The sequence below is a fragment of the Momordica charantia genome (genome assembly GCF_013281855.1).
Source record: "Momordica charantia cultivar OHB3-1 chromosome 9 unlocalized genomic scaffold, Mcharantia_2.0 BLBB01000009.1, whole genome shotgun sequence".
NCBI classification, from domain to species: Eukaryota; Viridiplantae; Streptophyta; class Magnoliopsida; order Cucurbitales; family Cucurbitaceae; genus Momordica; species Momordica charantia.
Window position 1 is genome coordinate 28021268 of NW_028275167.1, and position 19986 is coordinate 28041253.

At 32.5% G+C, this 19986-nt stretch overlaps 2 protein-coding genes and 1 long non-coding RNA gene across 4 annotated transcripts; 2 read left to right on the plus strand and 1 right to left on the minus strand.

Moving 5' to 3' along the window:
* Nucleotides 1–1507: 1507 nt before the first annotated feature.
* Nucleotides 1508–2620, plus strand: LOC111010186 (uncharacterized). The gene has a single exon (XM_022283526.2). It carries the CDS (start codon nt 1603–1605, stop codon nt 2230–2232), a length of 630 nt encoding a protein of 209 aa, XP_022139218.2. The 5' UTR covers nt 1508–1602; the 3' UTR covers nt 2233–2620.
* An 820-nt stretch (nt 2621–3440) lies between these two features.
* On the minus strand, nt 3441–10435 carry BTR1L (binding to TOMV RNA 1L (long form)). The gene is made up of 9 exons (XM_022283564.2): nt 10207–10435; nt 8850–9088; nt 8661–8767; nt 6256–6449; nt 5257–5321; nt 4281–4376; nt 4098–4159; nt 3920–4004; nt 3441–3819 (listed from the first exon to the last, which is right to left on the minus strand). The coding sequence occupies exons 1-9, from the start codon at nt 10289–10291 to the stop codon at nt 3805–3807; spliced, it is 948 nt and encodes a 315-aa protein (XP_022139256.1). The 5' UTR covers nt 10292–10435; the 3' UTR covers nt 3441–3804.
* A 3712-nt stretch (nt 10436–14147) lies between these two features.
* Nucleotides 14148–16925, plus strand: LOC111009970 (uncharacterized). Of its 2 annotated transcripts, XR_002601298.2 has the most exons (3): nt 14183–14521; nt 14669–14724; nt 15876–16925. It is a non-coding gene; the product is annotated as an uncharacterized LOC111009970 (long non-coding RNA). The 2 variants fall into 2 exon arrangements; XR_015787044.1 differs by having other exon boundaries at nt 14148–14521; nt 14669–16925.
* The last annotated feature ends 3061 nt before the right edge of the window (nt 16926–19986 follow it).

Below are 19986 nucleotides of genomic sequence, written 5' to 3' on the forward strand. Positions count from 1 at the left end.
AATTGAATTCTAAATGTGAAATAAATGATATAAAATTGAAGGTAAAATATTCTCAAATAATATCAAGTGAAAAGAAATTTTCTAAAATTTATCAATAAATCACCCAACGAAAGCACCAAAAATCTAGTAATAAAAAGCTCCTCAACTGAACTAGGAGAAAAACCTATATTAATCACTGAAAGCAAAAAATTTTGAATCTAAAAGATGGTGTCACCGAAGTTTTAAATGTCCATGTGGATGAAAATGTCAAGGTCTCAATTTCATAGAAATGTCGGATATCGGTAAAATATTGATGTAGATGGATATTTTTGAAAATGATGTAAAAATAAAAATAAAAAACATAAAAAATATTTAAATTAACAAATAAGCATTTAGCTCTTTTTAAATAAACTAAAAACGATTAATATTAATATTATGTCTACCTTAGTGATATTTTATATTGAAAATTTCTATATTTTGTTGTGTTTTCTTTTCAATACTATAGAAATGTCGATTCACAACGTATGTATATGTCGAATCTCAAATCTGTGATAGAAGGAAATTTAGCAATAAATTAAATCTCAAAAGAAAGAAGAAATAAAATGCTCTCCAGAAGGTTCATATGTTGTGTCAGTTGTCCATTGATCATAAATAAAATATTGGTTCTAAATTAGCAATCCGAAGGATTTACAGGAGTAATATAATGATTAATTAAAGAAGCACCACTTCTATACTATGAACAGAGAAAAGGAAGAGGACACGTGGCTCATAGTTCTAAAAATCTTAAATAAATTCTGACTTCTGCCTTCTGCCTTCTGCCTTCTGCCTTCTGCCTTCTGCCTTCTGCCTTCTGGTTCTGGTAACTAAATTTATCAAGTAAATGACAACAAATTTAGATTGTCTGAATGTCATGATAAATGGTTTAGCCTTCGTCTCTTTGGTGCCCCATTTTCAATAGAAAATTCTAAGACGAATGGTCCCTTCGTATTCTTAAGTATCTCTATAGTAATATAATATTGTCCGTTTTAACTATAACTGATCTGGCGATTTTACTTTTGATTTCACTCAAAATATCTCGTAGAGATAATAATCTTAACCAACGTGAAACTTTATTGATATATTTTGCGATCTAAACAAAAAAAATATTATAAAATAACTTGTATGAGTTTTTCTTTGTATTAAAAGTTAAAATCAAAGCGAACATAACTCAATGATAATTGATATATATTTCAAATTGAAATTGTGAGTTTGATCTCTCATCCCACGTATTGCACTAACAAAAATTGAAGTAAGGGAAAAATTGGATTATATTGTTTATACGACGGGAAAGATAAAATGGGATGAAGGGAGAGAAGTAGAAAGAGAAAGAGCAATGTGAATATGTGTGCTTGATCACATTCACCAACTCCACTAAATCAAACTTGTGACAAAGAAGCAACTAGAAATTGGAAAATTCAGTTTCAAAACGTAACCCCAATTCCCCAATGCCTATAAATAAGGCACTCAAAATCCCACCATTTCCAATGCACTACAACTACAACTATAATACTTTCCCTTTTCTCCTGTATTCTTACATAAAAAGCCTACGCCCAGCGCTGCTTTTTGGTACAATTACAGGCATCAATGGGCAGCAGTAGCACCAGGGCGATTGGTTTGGTGGTCTTGGTTTTGTTAATGGTGGACTTAACTCTTGCCGCTAGATCTCTTAGGGGCTATGGAGGCGGTACTGGCGGCGGAGGAGGGGGTGGTGAAGGCTTCGGACCCTCAGGTTCCGGGTATGGTTCCGGTTATGGATCGGGCTATGGTTCAGGATTTGGAGATGAAGCCTATGAGCCATATGAGCCCTACGGTCCGTATGGCCCATATGGAAGTGGTGGTGGTGGGGGTGGCGGAGGAGGCGGCGGCGGAGGTGGAGGTGCAACCGGGGCTGGGTACGGTCGTGGGTTTGGGTCTGGGTACGGGTCTGGTGGTGGGATAGGACGTGGGGGAGGAGGTGGTGGTGGAGGTGGCAGAGGTGGAGGAGGAGGTGGAGGCTCGGGAACTGGAAGTGGATCGGGATATGGCTCAGGGTACGGAAGTGGGGGAGGTTATGGAAACGGAAGGGGTAGGGGCGGTGGTGGCGGTGGCGGTGGCGGTGGCGGAGGAGGAGGAGGCGGCGGAGGAGGAATGGGTGGAGGATCTGGATATGGATCTGGATATGGGTCAGGTTATGGGTCGGGATATGGAGGAGGCACGAATGAAGAATCACCATGAACATAATATAATATATGAATAATATTTAGGTGATGGTTAATGAGTAGTATCTCCTATTTATCACCGTTAAAAAATTGACTGCTAAAAAATTGATAGCTAAAAAATGAATGCATCAAAGAAAGAAGATAGAAGATAGAATAAATAGTTGTCAATTGTTTCATAGCGGTAAGTATGAGATATCTACTTATTGATAAGCACATAAATAATATTCATAATATAATAGCTAGAATTTATCTCTAGAAGTATTTTGAAATAAAGTGTAATGCAGCGGGAGAGAATATCGGAATAAAAATTTAGTATTTTGTATGATGGTCTAAACTAAAGTATATCTTATCTTTCGGTTATCACCAAATTCTCCATATCATAAATAAATGAATAAAGTGTCATCGATCTTCTTGTCGTTCTAACTTCTAATTTTATTCTCTTATGTCATTTTTTTCTCGTGCCATGTAAATTACAGAAGTGGGAATATATTAATGTTTCTTTAAAAATAAAAAGAAACAATTGACGAATTTGATTTAGTAAAAAAGTGTGGACATATTCCTTCAAAATTGAGTTTAATAAACTTCATTTCACTATCCAATATGTCAACCCTTTTTATATCTCTCTCATTGGTCACATTCATAGACAACTTTAAAACGTGGTTCTTGAATTTAAGACTGTGGTCCCTAAGTCCTTGAATTTTAAATAATATCTAAAGAATACTTAGATAAGTTAACACTCATCTTTTACTAACCACTATTAAATTTTTAGTAATAGAAATGTAGAAAATAAATAATTTTTCAATTTATCGTAAAATGAAATAGCTACCAAGTTTTATTGGTAGGCGTGGTTAGTAGAAAAATAGATTTTGACAAAACCACATAAATATTTTTCTTTCTAAACTTTTACATTGATCTATAAATCTAAATTTTATATCTCATAAGCCATAATACCTATTAAATACAAAATAAAAAGGTTCATAGATTGGTTAAACATGTTATAAAATTTAAAAACTTATTAGATAATAAGTCTACTTATTAGATATTAGAGACTTATTAGACACTTTTATAAGTTCAAGAATGTGTTAGAGACACTAGAAAAAAAGGCTTAGGCCCTATGGGCTGTACAAACATAGATTATGTATAAGAGTTTGAATCTCCGACCTTCAGAGAAAGAACAGATGTCAATTACCGCTCCGCTAAAAACAGCACATACAATAACCAAAATTCTCAGCAAGCCCAATATTAAATTAACTCAAGACTAAAGAATTCACCCATAAATGAAAATAGAACATCCTAAAGAAGCTAAAATCTGTTCTGAAGAGAAGGCACGTTCAAACAATTTAATAGAGATAAAAATCTCAAACATAAAAATATAAAAATAAATTCAAGGGGCTACAATTGTATAAACAATTTGAAACTGCTAATCATTCTATTCGACTCAATCAAATGCTGGCTTCTCCCAACGCTTCGACAAATTTAAACTCTATTTCTCTGACCATCGCCATTCACAAGCTCTCCCTCAATGGTAAAAATGAAAATCTCCCGGCCTTGCTTCTACTACAAACATTCTGAACTTCCAATCATTCTATCACTGTGCTAGAACCTGAACCGACCCGGAAAAAGAAAAAGATTCTACAGAGCGTAAGAGAAATGTACTGAGAATTTTCGGTAAGAATGTCTTTAAGGAATTTGAAAGGCATTACCCTCTCAGAAGCATATGCTACTTTCTGCATAATCATCGATTCAGCGGTGCGGATTGCCCTTTGTGACCCCGTAATTGTTACTTTCCTGCAAGTTATGGACCAATCAAGTATGCTACTGTTACCATGAAGAACTTGCGTACCCAAAGTAAGAAGGGATTTACCAAAAGAACCTCTGTACCTGTCAGTGGTTCCGGACATGAAATCTCCTCTATCTGATATCTTAATTCTGGCTCCACTAGCCTGTAATAAGAAAAGCTTTTTATTGCAAAAGAATGATACAGTAACGTTCGTGAACTTGAATGATATCAACGCCTCATGCACAGAAAGGAAATAGAAAGTGTTGGGGTGGAGGGGTTAGAACCTGACTAATTTCCAGTATGTTTCTTCCACCACGACCAACAACCAACCCGATGTGGCCATCCGAAACGCCAATAGTCAAGGAGTTACTCCGTTCCTCCTGGACAATTTCAGAAGATCTTCTGTCAACAATGTCATAAAGTCACAGGGAAGGATAAAAAAAGTATTGACAAATAACTTATGCAATCGCATTAAGTCCCGGTTTTATGCAATTGCATGCATTTTTTATTTCTTCAAGCAGTTAGGAGGATGGGGCCTGGGAGAAGAGGAATCATTAAAAGAGGAAACCACTCTCTAGATTCTTTTTAAGTCCACGCTCCACAGACAGATTGAACGGGAAACAAAAAATGCAAGTGCATAAATTTCTCTTTTAGGCTATAAAACAGGAAGGCTATTGATTGCTCTCTAGTAAAATTTGATTGCGTTCTACTCCATAATAACTGGCTTCTTTACTCGCTATCTTATTCTCTACTCATTTCTTTTTAACTTCTCTTCTGGGTGAAAAGTTGAACAGCTATTCCACATTCTCCTGCAATTTACCCTTTCTTGTCTATGTGAATGCTTGTTATCGATAAAGAACATCCAGTATCAAAGGAACACCTTTCCTGCCTGACATTGGCATCAGGAAATTCTTAAATGCAAGAAATTCATATAATGAGAGAAGCATCACATTTATGGGTTTTAAGCTTTCTGACCATCGATATCAACTATATTAGTTAACCCTATGCATGGCAGTGTTGTTTCAGACGATATAATGTATAATCTAACATCCACGTAAAACCATTGAGATTATTTCCCAAATTTTCTATCTGGAAAAGCCTATATTAAATACTAATGGCTATGGTATCACAAGCATATACCAGTTTAATGGTGAAAGACCAATTAGAGTGCATTAAAGCACCAAAGTCGGTAACTTATTTTCCAGAGATCTCTCAATCAGACAAGAATAATGATAGCAAAGCTGCCGTTCAAGAACAAACCTTATTGTTCTGGAACCTCCCTCCAGCTCCCCCATTGGATCCGTAGTTCATAGTATTGTATGATGCTGTATAAAAAACAATAGATTAAATGGGCAAGGAAAATAGCAGAAACAGCAAAATATTCTGCAATCAGCTCCCTTCCTAGTTCAAAAACCATTTCCTAACATTTATACTCCAAGTAGATCCCTAAAATAATGCTAATGGCAATAATTAACAAAATAGCTGCGCTGATACACCAACTTCGGCAATTATATCACCTGAAAGGCATGATGTGCTGATTGTTTGGGATTATTGTGCTTTTGTTTCCCCCTCTTGGGTTTCGTTAGATTCACCTTTTTGTAACTATAAGCTCTCTATATTGGCTCTCAACATACTAGAAACTAGACTCTACTATTGGCACTACTTTACATTATGTGGTAGGTCAGAAACTTTAGAGATTCCTAGAATAAATCCAAAACTTCCTCAACTACCATCCCAGCTCTTTTTTGACCCATATCTCAGAAGTTCGGAGTTCCTCAAAAGTATAAGGCCAAAATTAACTACTTGAAGAGTAATACATTTTTAATTAGAGAAAAATCCAATTTAGATTCTCAACACTTCTAAATGGAAAAATGGAAAAGTCTGAAAAGAAAAGATGGAAGGCAGAAAATAAAATAATGCTAACATTTAGGAGTATCTAATTTGACCATTCTTGTTTTCTGACCACTGCATAATAGTGATAAGTCAGTTATCTTCAGGCGGATTAATACATTTTTTCAACATACCATCTGTTACAATTTAGACCTACAACTACAACTACTTGTTTGATTTGTATAAAACATAAATTATTCATGTCATCACCAAGATAATCCAGCAGCATCGAATATAGCAGATAAAAAAAGTACCCCAAATGAGATGAAGTACATGTGCCAAAACACAAAATGCAAGTGGGTGTTTAATAGCTTTTGTTAGGAATAATATAATACCATAATGAAATAGAAAAGTTAAACAAAGACATACTCGGGTACGAAAATGGATAATTCATTGACTGGGTGTAATGTGGATCTTCAGATAGCTTCGAGACAATCAAGTCAGTAGCTCGCATCTGTTCCTCTATAGTTCCAGACAGTGTCACCAGCCTATCAGTGGATCCCATATAGTTATTATCCTGGGGGGATATCTTAATGCCAGCTTGAGAGTCCTCAATGAATGACCTGATAATGGTAGAGGCAAAAAGCTTTTATGGTATAATGAGATTGATATCATTGATTTCATGAAAAGTTTACCTCAAGATATAACCCAACCAGGTACACCTCCATTAGGAGTTTCTAAAAAACTAATTGAACTTGCATTAATTACAAATGAGGTAAAGTTACTAAATGAATTGAGAGTGAACACCAAAAAAAACACTGGAATTTGGCCAAACCAATAACAGCCGAAAAAAAAAACCCTCAAACATGATGAAATTTGGAATTCAAATTTCAAATACATAATTATGTATGAGTGCAAAATGATAAAGAAAACGTCACTAGACTTGACAAAGATGCAAACCAACTATTATGAAGTTGCCAAAACTTCAGACAGTTTTAAACTGAAACTGAACCCAAAGGAATGATCACTCCATGCTCTAAAAAAACTGCAGGGTCAGGTCATCTTCCAGCCGAAGAACAAAGCTTACAGAGTAAAGCATGATTTATGCAACTTTCAGATAGTTCCCCCTGACTGAGGTAACTCTGTCCTTTACTTCTCTTCCTTTCCCCTTTCCCCATTCAGCTACTTAGTCAATTACCTGATGCGACAAGTTTTCTTCAAACAATTCTGCCATATTCATTTTCCCGACTGAGGTGAACTACAATTGTTTTATGCATATCCTCTAGGTGATGGAGAAAAGCAGGTAACGCCAATATAAATTCTACCCTAGAATGTAGAAAAGAGGCCTTGATGAGACATACCAAATTAAAAGATATTGACTAGATGAACAGTCCAAGACTGATAAGAACACTGGAAGGACCGAAAGCAACTGCCAAATTAATGAAGGTATTCTAGATAAATAATGGCACTCTTTCTTAGAAACTTTGTAAATTCTCTTAAAGCACTAACCATGGCATACCTCTACCAATATTAATGATGTCCAGAGAGCTAACTAGAACACCTCAGCAACACAAATACAGACATAGGACTTTTCTTTCTTTTTTATGAGAAACACATATTTCATTGGTAGTATGAAATATATACAAAATGGGGAAGGAACCCATGAAGATGAGTTACAAAAAATCCCTCCAATTGATCAAGATGTCATTTAAATTGTAGCTAGAAAATGAAGTAAAGTGACTTTTACACAGCTAAGGGCCATAACCATTGTGGGACATGAAGGTGACGCAGGAAAAACATTGTAGCACATTTAATTTGTAGGAGATGGATACTCTTCAAATCAATGTGTCTATGAAAGGAAAGAATGCCACTCAATAATCAATATATATACTTAGACAAGACCACTTCATAACCATCTTAGAAACAACAATCATTTCTATCCTCTAAAGTTCTTTTCCATTCTCAAATCTCATCCAAGTTGAGTTCATCTATTTCTGTGTACACTCTTGAAGGTTTTCTTCCTCTTTTTTTTTTTTTGCCCATTTTTGGTGGGAAATCTTAGCTAATAATACAATTGTGAAACCTCACTAGCACAATACTGACTCTACTACTTAAACATTCACCCCCTAACCACAATATTACCCAAGGTAATCCTAATCCATTTTATTATGCAACTCACATACAAGATTTCCCAAATCCTTAAACAACTTCATTAGAACACCATTACTTGCTTCCTGTTAGGAATGATCGACTTCTAACATACACCATTTAGTAGTCAATAAACAAAACATATTATAATTCTATCACAACCACAAATTCATTATGTGCTTTTCAAATAGAAAACAGAACTAATATATCAAGTGGTACTTTCTTCCTGGACATGAAGGTCAAACTTATGGGTTACGAAAAGAGTCAGTACTTCCTTTCAATAAAACTTGTACACAATCCGTCAAAAAGAAAAACACTTGTACACTGGAACTAGCATAACAGGATTTAGATCTGAACTTGCAATTGTAACCATAAAAAAACTACACTACACAATTCCCTATAAACACATATAGTTGAAGGAAAAAAATCGTAGAGAAACAAGCCAGCAGTTGTTAACAACCCATGCAACGAAACTGCACCTTAATACAAATTTAGATAGAAAATACCCTGCAGGAATCACTAAAAAATGTTCACTTAGCTATTATTTTTCTTGTCTAACATAAATAAATAAATGAATTTAAAACTTCAAAATTAAATACAATAATGAACTGTTTAAGCTAGTAAATTATAAAGCAATTCGTAACCAAGAAAATGGTACTAGAAGAAATGAGGAATAATCATCATACTTTATAGTGGACCCTCCTTTCCCAATTATAGCTCCACAAGAACTATGGGGTACAATCAGTCTCACTTTTGTTCTCGGTTCAACATCATCTCCTTCTTCAGCATGAAGCTACCAGAAACAAAATTGTCAATCAATCAAACATAATACAACATTTAAAAATTAGAGTGAACTTGAACTGCATAGAGATTACCTCACTCAACAACTTAGCAAGAACAAGTTCCATGGCCTTCAATATTTCATTTATTGATCCAGATACCATAATGATCCTATCAGTGGTTCCAGGAAAGAATTCATGATTCCTTGACAATTGGATTCGTGCACCAGACTGTGACTGGAAATCATTAATTGTTGAGCCACCTTTCCCAATCACAGAACCAGCAGCAGCATTTGATACAAGAAACCTAATGTATGTGGCCTTGTCCATATTGTCTGACAATAGCAATTATGATGAGAGCGAGAAAATATTTATAAGCAGAAATATAAGAATCTGGAAATTTAACTACAAAATTGAACAGGCATACATGCATTATCAATTAGAAACGTAGATAGATCTCATTCTTAAACTAACCTAGAAGGTTTAAAATGTGGCAGAACTAAAACCTTTGATATAAATCACAATCATGCAACATACAAACAAACAAACACGTTACCATAGTAGATGGTAAAAATAAAATGTCACGTATGAACCCTCACTTTTCTCATTAAATTATAGATAAGATTCTTTATTACATTTCAACACACAAAAAAAAAGGAAAAAATGATTAACATAAACCGTGAAGAAGAATTGAGAAAATGTATTATCAACATTTCAGTCCCTATTAGTGGAAATCAACGGCAAATACGATACTTATTGTGGTCAATTTCGAGATTTCAAATGCGAAAGTCCATTATAACCAAATAGCATTCCACATTCACATGCCTTTATGAAATTAAAGAAGAACCATCGGTCAAAAGTGAGTTCCAATATTCTGCTTAAATATACTTGAAACTACTCAATTTTCCACTCAGTACTCGCTGTCCAATCACCAAAGATAGCAGCAAGTCTTTGACTATTATTACACACACCGGGACACGCAGTGCGTTAGACGGATGAGTCGGTGGCAGAGACGAAATGACAACTGCTCCCCAATTAATTTGGTCAACTGTGTTAAATCTCAAAAATCACCTCAATAGAGTAACCCTACCCCGCCGACCAGAAACAAAAAAGCCCTACCACTACCAGTAGCACACAGTCTCGTTTTCTAAGCATTCCAAAGCAGAAGTGGAGGCGGAAATTTCTGGATTTCTCATTCCCTCCGCCGTCACAAACAAATCAACCAAGACTCCAAAAGCTAGGGTTTCTATTCCAACCAAAGGAGAAAAGGAGAACAAAATAAACAAACACACAATTGCATCACTCCACAAACAAACCGATCTGAAACAACGAAACCACTGACTACAAGAATGCACAGAAGAACAGATTGCAAGCATCAAAACGAAACAGTGAGGGGAGGGATTAAATTGTGAGGAGGAAAAGTAGGGGAGAGGATTGAAATCAGATCAGATACCTGAGTTGGGAGATTTTGGCGGCGGTGGAGATCGCTTCGCGGGAGCCTCAGGAGACGAGACGTATGAAGACTCGGTGGACTCCATTGTCGTTCCTCTTCCTTCAGGGCGAAGGTAGCAGAAGAGCAGTTGAGAGAAGACGGAGAGGGTGTGGCAGAGCGCTCGCAGAAACTCGACTCGTACACCACCAAAGCCAAAATGGAAGCTCGAGTTGAAGATGCAGTTTTTCTGTTTATTAATTTAATTTATATTTTTTTTTCTTTACCTATTTATTTATTTAATCGGATCTTCGAATTATTATTATTGTTAATATTATTAAAAAAAGGAAAATTAAAAAGAAAAAAAAAGGGGGAAATTGGAGGCGTATGGGGCTGGAGTTGGAAGAGAGTGGTGAGCTGTGAGTAGGGAAAGTCAGCCCCAACTACAACTACCCTTATCTGTGAGAACGTGAATCTTTAGCCGCGAAAACCGCTCTCCCATCTTCGTTTCTACGCTACAATATGATTTAATTAGGGTTAATTTGCATTCCTTTTTAGTAACATTTTGTTTTTAATTTTATTAAGAAATTTAAGTATTTGACAACTATTTATGTTTCTAATTTCTTATAACTGTTCTCAAAATGGTATAGAAATCTTGAAAACAAAAAAGAGGATTCGTTTGGTAATTTGGTAACATTCTCGTTTCTTTTCTCAGCATTTTTCAACTAAGTTTGTTTTTTGTTCTTTTTTTTTTTTGAAACATTCTCACAATAGTATAGAAATTTTAGAAACAACTAAAACTAGTTTTTTCTTCTTTTTCTATTTCCAATTTATTCCCAAAAAAAATTTATTTTGTCATACTTGAATTTTTAGAGATTTGGAACCATGCAACACATTTTTCGTTACCAAACGAGCCCTAAGTTTATTGTAATTTTTAGTTCTCGTTTCTTCCAAAAATTTAAATAAAAATATTATTTTATCATTTTTTTAATCCATAGGTGTTATGCTATAAAATAAAATAAAATAATCATAGGCGTCACGGCTATACAATTCTATTTTTAAGAAAAAATGAAACATAAACGAAAAAAAGAAGGTTCTAGGAACCCTTAGAAGTTTAATAGTTGAGATTTGGTTTGGATACCATTTTGTTTCCAAGTAAGGTTTTAGATATTTGGTGGCATAAACGTTAAATTGATAATGTTATCGGTCGGGATTTATTAGAAATAAGAACGAAAGTTTAGGGACTTATTATAAACTCTTTGTATATAAATACTATTTTAATCTATATACTTTCGACTTTGGTTCATTTTGATTCCAATAGTATTTTCAACTTTGGTTCATTTTAATCCACACACTTTCAAAATGTTAATTTTTGTCTTTGTAGTTTAAATTAACTATAATTTTATTTTATTAACATTGGTTGGTTTAGTTTTTCAAATTTAAAAAGTTAGAGTGACATCTATGACTTTTTTATGTTCATCAAGTCCTATATTAAGGTTGATCATCAAAATTAATGTATCCATGGGCAATAATGTTCACTTAATTGGGCTATATGTAACGTCTTCTCTTCATCCTACTTGGTCAAGTTCACGATCCACCTAATAGCTCACATTCTTTCTTTCAGTTGAGTGTCTTAAGTTTCCACCTAATTGGGCTATGATCTAATTAGTATCATGTGAACTCGTTTAGAGTAAGAATGGAACTCACACCCTCTTGGTTGGAGATATATATCAATTACCACTTAGCTATGTTAGTTTTTGACATATAAGATATCTTATCAACCTTTTTTTTCTTTTTGAGAAATATCTTATCAACTTCAATATTTGTGATAGCTCCTAATCTCACACAAAGTATCAAGTAACATATTAATAACCATTCAAGTTTATAAATTTAGTAGTAAATGAAGTTTTTAGGGTAATAAATATAATATTTAATCTTAGTTGATTTTAGTAGGTCCAATTAATTAGAAGTAGTAAATGGACACACTTTGGTTACGTTAATATCAATATTTTTATTTTTCTTATTAAATATTAAACATTGTGTTTATGTCAACTTGCATAATTCAACTAATCGAAACATATAATATTATGAAAATTTAAATTTTAAATAAAAAAAATCATTTTTTTAATGACACCAGTAACAGAACGCTCGAAAGGAAAAAAGAAAAGAACAAACACAGAAACAGTGTAACTAAATAAAAACGAATTCTCAACAGTACAATCTAATAATTAATAATGGGTAGTTTAATTGATACTAATTCAAGAGATTTGATAAATTGACTAAAACTAAAATCAGCTTCCTTTTAATAAAAACTAGTTGAAAGCTTATCTGGAGCACCAATAGTTTATGTCTATTCCATTTTCATCCATACGATTTCAAATATTTTATTTTATTTTCTAGACATTTAGATGTTCTCTTTTTAAGTTTCTAAATCATAAATTTAATGGAATTATGCTTATTTACTCATAATATTTTATATTCGAAAATATTTAGCCAAATTTTAAAAACAAAAATGTCTTTTTTAGGTTATTCTTTCTTTTTTTCAGTTTTCAAAATTTTTAAATAAAAACGGGTTTTTTTTAACCAAAATAAAAACGTTTCTAAAAATATATATATGGGAAAGTATTATTTATGAGTTTAATTTTCAAACGATAGAAAATAAAAAACAAATTTGTTACCGGCTCTATATTTTTCATCAATAATCCAATAAGTAATTGTCATGTGTAGTTTCACTCACTTATCAATTTAGACATTTATTGACAAAGAAAAAAAAGTAAGACAGTCTGCTTTTTAGTACAACATGTGCGAATGGGGATCGAATTCACAACGACCAATATGAATTATTAAGTAAAGCAAATTACTCTTTTTTTTGGTTGAAGGTTGGATCCTCCATTTATATTTATTTTTTTAATACAACAAATGTGAGATAATAGAAATTTGAACTTTTAGCCAAAATAGTTAGTTGTTAAAGGATTTTGCTCATTCTTTAAGGTCCAAGGTTCAATATTCGTTCCATATTTGTGGTACTAAACGAAAGATTTGAACTTTCAACCTAAAAGTTGTAGATGATTTACCGCTAAATTAATGTTGATCCCATCCCACCTTTGTTGTGCCCAAAAAAAATTGTTTGAGAGTCCAGGAACAAAACTAAAAATAAATATGAAAATTAGAGACCAAAAGTTCAATATTTAAAAACTAAGAGCTTGTTTGGTTTACCATCCAATTATATTTCTTATATTCAGATTCATTGAATCAATTGGTCCGCGAATATGCATTTTGGCCATATTTTTTAAAACCGGATTATAGAATCAAAAGAGTAGAAATTCTAAAAACAACATTTTTATATTTTCATTATTTTTAATTTTTGAATTTGAAACTTTAAAATATAAAATTATATTTAAAAAAGACAAAATTTTTTATAAATATATTACTCTATGGTAAAATATGTAAAATGTAATAAATTATAAATTATATGATATTATAAAAGAGTAATTATACAAAATTTTAAAAAAATTAATAAATTAATCAATATTATTTTAGATTCGACTAAATATACAGTAATACCACTAATTTATAAATATATTACTATGATATTGAACCATTTTTTAAATTTGACATTAGTTTTCAAATTTACAATAAAAAATTTGACATTAGTTTTCAAATTTACAATCAGACAAAACACTGAAAACAAACCATATAACTATGTTTTTTTATTCGATCCCTAGTTTTTCAGATCTATGTTTTCAAATCACAAAAGTCTAAATTACTAATTATTTTCTTCTACACTGAAAACAAACCATATAACTATGTTTTTTTATTCGATCCCTAGTTTTTCAGATCTATGTTTTCAAATCACAAAAGTCTAAATTACTAATTATTTTCTTCTATGCTGAAAACAAACCATATAACTATGTTTTTTTATTCGATCCCTAGTTTCTCAGATCTATGTTTTCAAATCACACAAGTCTAAATTACTAATTATTTTCTTCTCTTACGATATTTTATTACCCAAAATAAATTTTAAAAAATAAAAAATGAAGTGTGAACAGGGGTAGCCATGCCCGGCTGTCGCAGATCATATTCATAGATACATCAAATCGGCAAAGAAATGGCGCGGAGTTTTGAGTTTTGACCCACAAATTCTGGTTTGTTGCCTGGGCTAGGGATACGATCGACGACTGAGAGATTCAGTAATTGATTTTGAAGGGGCGATTCGGAGTTTGGATTCACACATTTTCTTCTTTCCCTATGTGCTTTTGATAGATCGAATTTACAATTAGTGGGCGGAGTTCAGTAGAAATTCGCGACTAATCGGTTTGAGATATTCTCCAGCAATGTTGTAAGATTTGTTTATTTGATGTTAATTTCTCATCCGTGATTTTTCCATCTACTTATGTGAAGAGCATAATGACATTGAATTCAGTTTCCCGTCGTTTTCTTATTTATTCTGATGTTCGATCTATTGTTTTCTATTCTGCGGTGACAGCTCAAATATTGCCATTTGTAGACACGAGGAATGATCGAATTGATTGATGATTCTCGGTAAATTGTGATTTTCTCTTCATCTTTCTTTATCATGAAACATAGTCGATCGGATACATAATTTTTTCTTTGATTTTGAAAGAATTATTCCAATATTTGTTTGAGGATCAAACGGATAGGTATTTGGAACTTGGGAGTACAGCATAATAGGGCTCTGTTTAAAACTTTTCTTTGGGAACTTGTAGCAACTGTAATAGTCTTTTGCATACATGATCGCAATCTCCAAAATCTCTGAAAAGGTCAATTTTATGATTTATAATGGACCGGGGAGCCTTAGGTCGCCCTTTGGCTTTTGCTGACATATTGATCAAAAGAAAAAACAAAACAAAATTAATTTTGTATTGACAACCTTGTGATTGTGAAGATTTAAAAAGTAAGAAGCAGAAGAAGTTCTGAAGGAAAATCTAGTGATATAGAGTGTAATAGAATAGGTAGAAATTATCTTTTCCTGGCTCATACTATCCTCAATCTGAAGGGATCTTTGTAAATGTACCCTTGATTTTTGGTTCATCAATAGGAGGGTTTTTTTTTAATCTCCAATATTTTATAACCTCACACTCTTCTAGAAAATTCTTTTGTCATCTCTAAAAGTAATGACCTAATAGGAGGCTCTACTTGTTTTTGTGGAGGTGCCGAGAATTTTTATTTGCTAATATTTTCTTATCTCTCTCTCTTTCATCTGTGAGATTTACCCTATTGTGCCTTGCCCTAATGGCTTGATTAAACTACTTACAGTTAATTCTCTAATAGTTTAAATGGTTAGTTCAAAGGGGAGATGCAGCCGGTTTAACAAACAAGTTTCCCAATTTTAGGCAAACTGTACCTTTAGTCTTTAAAAGTTTATGCAAGCTCTCTCTGTCTCTCCATTTCCTAAACTAATACTTGGTCCAGACATTTATCTGTCTCATCTTCATTATTGTTAATAAGCCCAAGCAATAGCCAATCAGAGATTCTTACTCTGTCAATTATTAATTGATTGTGACGTGCATGTAAATTAAAAAAAGAAAAGGAAAAAATTATTCATCATGTTGACTGTCTTTTTCATTTGATGTTCTTGAGCTTAATTCCTATCTTGACTTGCTAGATAAAAAAAAGACTTCTCCTCATGTCTGTCACTTCTTATAATTTACAAAATTTCTCTCAACTACCAGTTCTGAAACAATTGTTAAAATGTTGGAGACCAGCTCATGATGAGGAGGCAGCTCTTTTGTTTTATCTGCTGCTATTTGGAAGGCTAAAACTCCTCAAAAAATAAAAAATTCTTGCGGTCTCCTACTCATGGTAAACTTAGACTGAGTTGAGAAAAAATAGCAGATGATATCTCTCTGTCTCCTACTCCCTGGTGATGTAATGTACCTCTGTCATAATTCATAAAGATTATGAAAGCCATGTCCTTAATCTTCACTTCTGAGTTCTCCTCCAAGATCCGATTGAGCCTGTCGTGTGTAGACATTCAAACCTTCAATTTTTAGGGTCGTAAGTAATGTCTTGACCAGTTGAAGTTGAAATTTAAGTCGATGCAACTTTTAGTCCAATACCATTTTCTTATCCTAACTTCTAGTCTCACACCATTTTGTTGTTCTTAGGCTAGAATCAAGAAAACCCTGAAAGGAACTGGACAAATTTTCTGCTTAGCCTCTAGATGGAAGAGTACTTTAACTAGCCATTCCTCCAGTTTTATTAATGGCAAGTTGGGTGCTTCTTTTCTAATCTATTTGACTTTTGTCAATAGAAAGATTCTGTTTATGTATATCTTTTGCCAAAATGTTTCTCATTTGTGAAAGAGAGAGACACTGTTTATGTACTGTGCAGCTGAGTGTGGAGGATCAAGCATCACGTTCAGGGTATGGCTGAAGCCAGCTTTTTGTAACGTGCTCTGATCTGACTTCTGAATCTCTGATCAAAGATTTTCGAATTGCAGCATCTGGAAGTACTTTCAACTGCATTATGGTTATCAATCATTTGTTGAATAGTGAGCTCGTGATGGGAAATTTCCTTTTGGATGTCTGAGAGAGAGGATAAACAATTTGAGGAATTTGATCCTTCTGTTTTTGCTGCATAGAATATTCTCTCCTGAGTCTATAGCTTTTCCCATTACTCTCTTTTCTGTCATGTGCTGTAACCAATGTATCCACTGCAGCGATGATTCAAATTCACCATCTTTTGATCGGAGATATTCAACTATGCTCAAGTTTATATAATATATTTGTGTCAATAGAATTTTGTTTAGGATTTAGGTTATATTGGAAAAATAGGATTTAGGTCATCTTTTAATATGGGGGCAGTAATAAATATATGAAAAAAGAGGGTTTAATTTATTTTTAATCTAAAATAAATATATGAAAACAAATAGTTTTTAAAATATAATAATTAATTCTTTTGATTTAGATTTGAAATAATTTGATTTTTAAATTATTATTTTTTATTTGAATTGAAACGTTTGTAAGTTTTCTTTTTTAAATGAGATTGGCATTTGCAAGTTTTAATTGATTAAGTTGATTTGATTTGATTAAAGAATTTTCTTAATTTATTTCATATATATATATATATATATATATATATATATATATTTGGTAGTATGATTGTATGTAGTTGACATTATTATTTATCTTACAAAATCACCGAGCATGATAGTAAAATGTTACTTTCTTTTCCCTTAATTTCAGTGATTTGAAATTCATTTGATTCTAAATATGATTAAAATTTTTAAATCATTTACATCAATTAAAATCTTTAGAATTGAAATGATTTCTGACCCATTTAAGAAAATTTAGAGTTTGGGCAGGAGTGTGTTCATATAAAAACAAAGACTCGGCATATGATTCTTTCCCTCCACAACTAGACAGCGGCGAGAGGCCTCCCCTTATAGATTGGACACCCAAATATGGTCCACTTATAATATAAAGAATATACTTTCAGTGAGGAAACAAAATTTATATGCTAATTTTTTTTTTATATAGTCATCCAATTTTGAAATTTTAGGTTCTACCAAGTCTTAACTTTTTTATATTTACTGTTTTAATTATGACAAACTAAGAAGAGAATACGAAGGTCAGAGTCTATGCAGAGATAACGTGGTAACATACTTTTAACGATTGATATCAGAATTATGCTCCTAACTTAGTTGTATTGGTAAAGTCTTCGGGGTGTCAACAAAATTAGTGGTGAGCCTAAAAGATTTAGTCATGGTATATAATTGATTAGGAGAGGTTTGTGGTACTTTATTTGAAGGAAAAATGGTTGGAAATGCGATCAGAGACGCCATCTTTTTTATCTCAATTATACAAAACACTCCCTCTCAAAGCAAATATGGTTCAATTAATTATAGTTAATATACCAGGTTTAAAGTATTTCAATTGGGATGAACAAAAATCAGGTCTTTTTATAGTAATTGGAATTGGAGCACATTCCCTCGTTATACTTTTCCGACATGGGACAAACTTCACTTCTAACTACGTGAGTGAGGGCTTAATTATACAGCAATAACATCACTAACATTGCATAAATATAGAGACTTGCTAGACTAGATCTTCCAAATCTCCAAAACCAAATCTTATCAACAACATAGGATTCCCCGAGTCTCTCGGTTCTTCCGGCTTTTCCGACATGTCGTTTGACCCCTACTAATTTACTTTTTACCCAATACCGCGACAAGTAGAATTTCACTGTCTAGTCTACTACTCCCATGTTATTTACCATTTTAACCTTCTCGCTGTCTAGGCCAATGAACTTGTCTGCTTTTTAATGGACACTATATTGATTATGTGTAAAAATGTTTTGTTTTTCATATAATTATAATGTATGATCCTTGAGCGTTACGGCTTTCGTGATATATGATTTAGCATCTACCCAATCTGTTATAATATTAGTGGGTTTTCTTGTATGCTATAAATGCGTGACTTGCGAGAGAGAATTATGAAAAATTATTTAATATGATTGCTATTTTTATAACTCTTAGAAAGAGATTAAAAATTGCATCTCAAGAAATAAATGTCGGATCTTTTTGTTGTCATTACATACTCATACTTTTTCTTACTATGGTCCACTGCCCTTTTTTCGGGTAGCAAACCAGCTTGCTAAGGATCTCAAAATATAAAGGCGAGTTTCAGCCCGATTGATAATTAATTTTGAGATATAACTATGGTTTTAAATATCCATCGACACGTCGATATTTTCATTGACATATCCATGTTTTCATGGGTTCGATATCGACATGAGGGGTAAATCGATATTTCCATTATAGTACAAGAAAATCGACAAAATATGAAAAATATTAATAAAATGTCACTAATATATACATAATATTAATATTATTATTTGTAACTAATTTAGAAATAGGAAATTGTTTATTTGTATTTAAATATTTTTTACGATTTTTTTAATTTTTCTAACTTTTACAGAAATATTCATCGACATCGATATTTAAAACCTTAGATATAACCATGAATATTGATATAATATTATAGTCCAATAAACTCAAGCGAGTATTCGATCTAAAAATAGGATCCGACCAAAATTGGTGAGTCCAAAAGAGCCCAAATATAGTATACATGTATATATATTACCCCAGCAAACCTATCTCAATTATTTATAATTAATCTTTGAAACAATATAATATGGGATCACAATTTTTTTCAGTAACCTAATGAAAAAAATTAAGGAATATAAAAGAAAGTTAAATAAAAGTACATGGAAAAAATTGATAAAAAAAAAGTAGCAATATATGAAAGAAGATACATAATTCAACCTAGTCTAGGCATGGATGGGTTAGAATCAACTGTTAAATTCTTTTATTAATTTTTTTAATATTAAATTGTTCTATTACTATAAAATTGAAATTGAAATTGAAATTTAGTAATTATAATATTTTTTTTAAGGAATAATAATAATAGTAATAATTTAAAATTAGTTTTGAGGAGGTGAAAAATTAAAGGTATGTTTTTTACCAAGGAATGTCATTGTGAGAGGGAAAAAGGTGGAGCGGCATGGCACGTGCCGTCCACGGGGAACACTCTACTTTTTGTCAACATGCTGGATCAAGCACCTGACAAGCTTGAATGTTCCCCTTTAGAATACGATACTATAAAATATTATATTTAATTTTATTTCTTTTTTTTCTAATAAATTATTTTAATACAATATATGATGATGAAGATATAAATTTATAATTTTTTGGTCTGAATTATATGCCTTAATAGTTGAAGTATGTTAATATTAACTTTTTTCATCGTGGGTTAAAACATAAATACTAATAATCTTGAG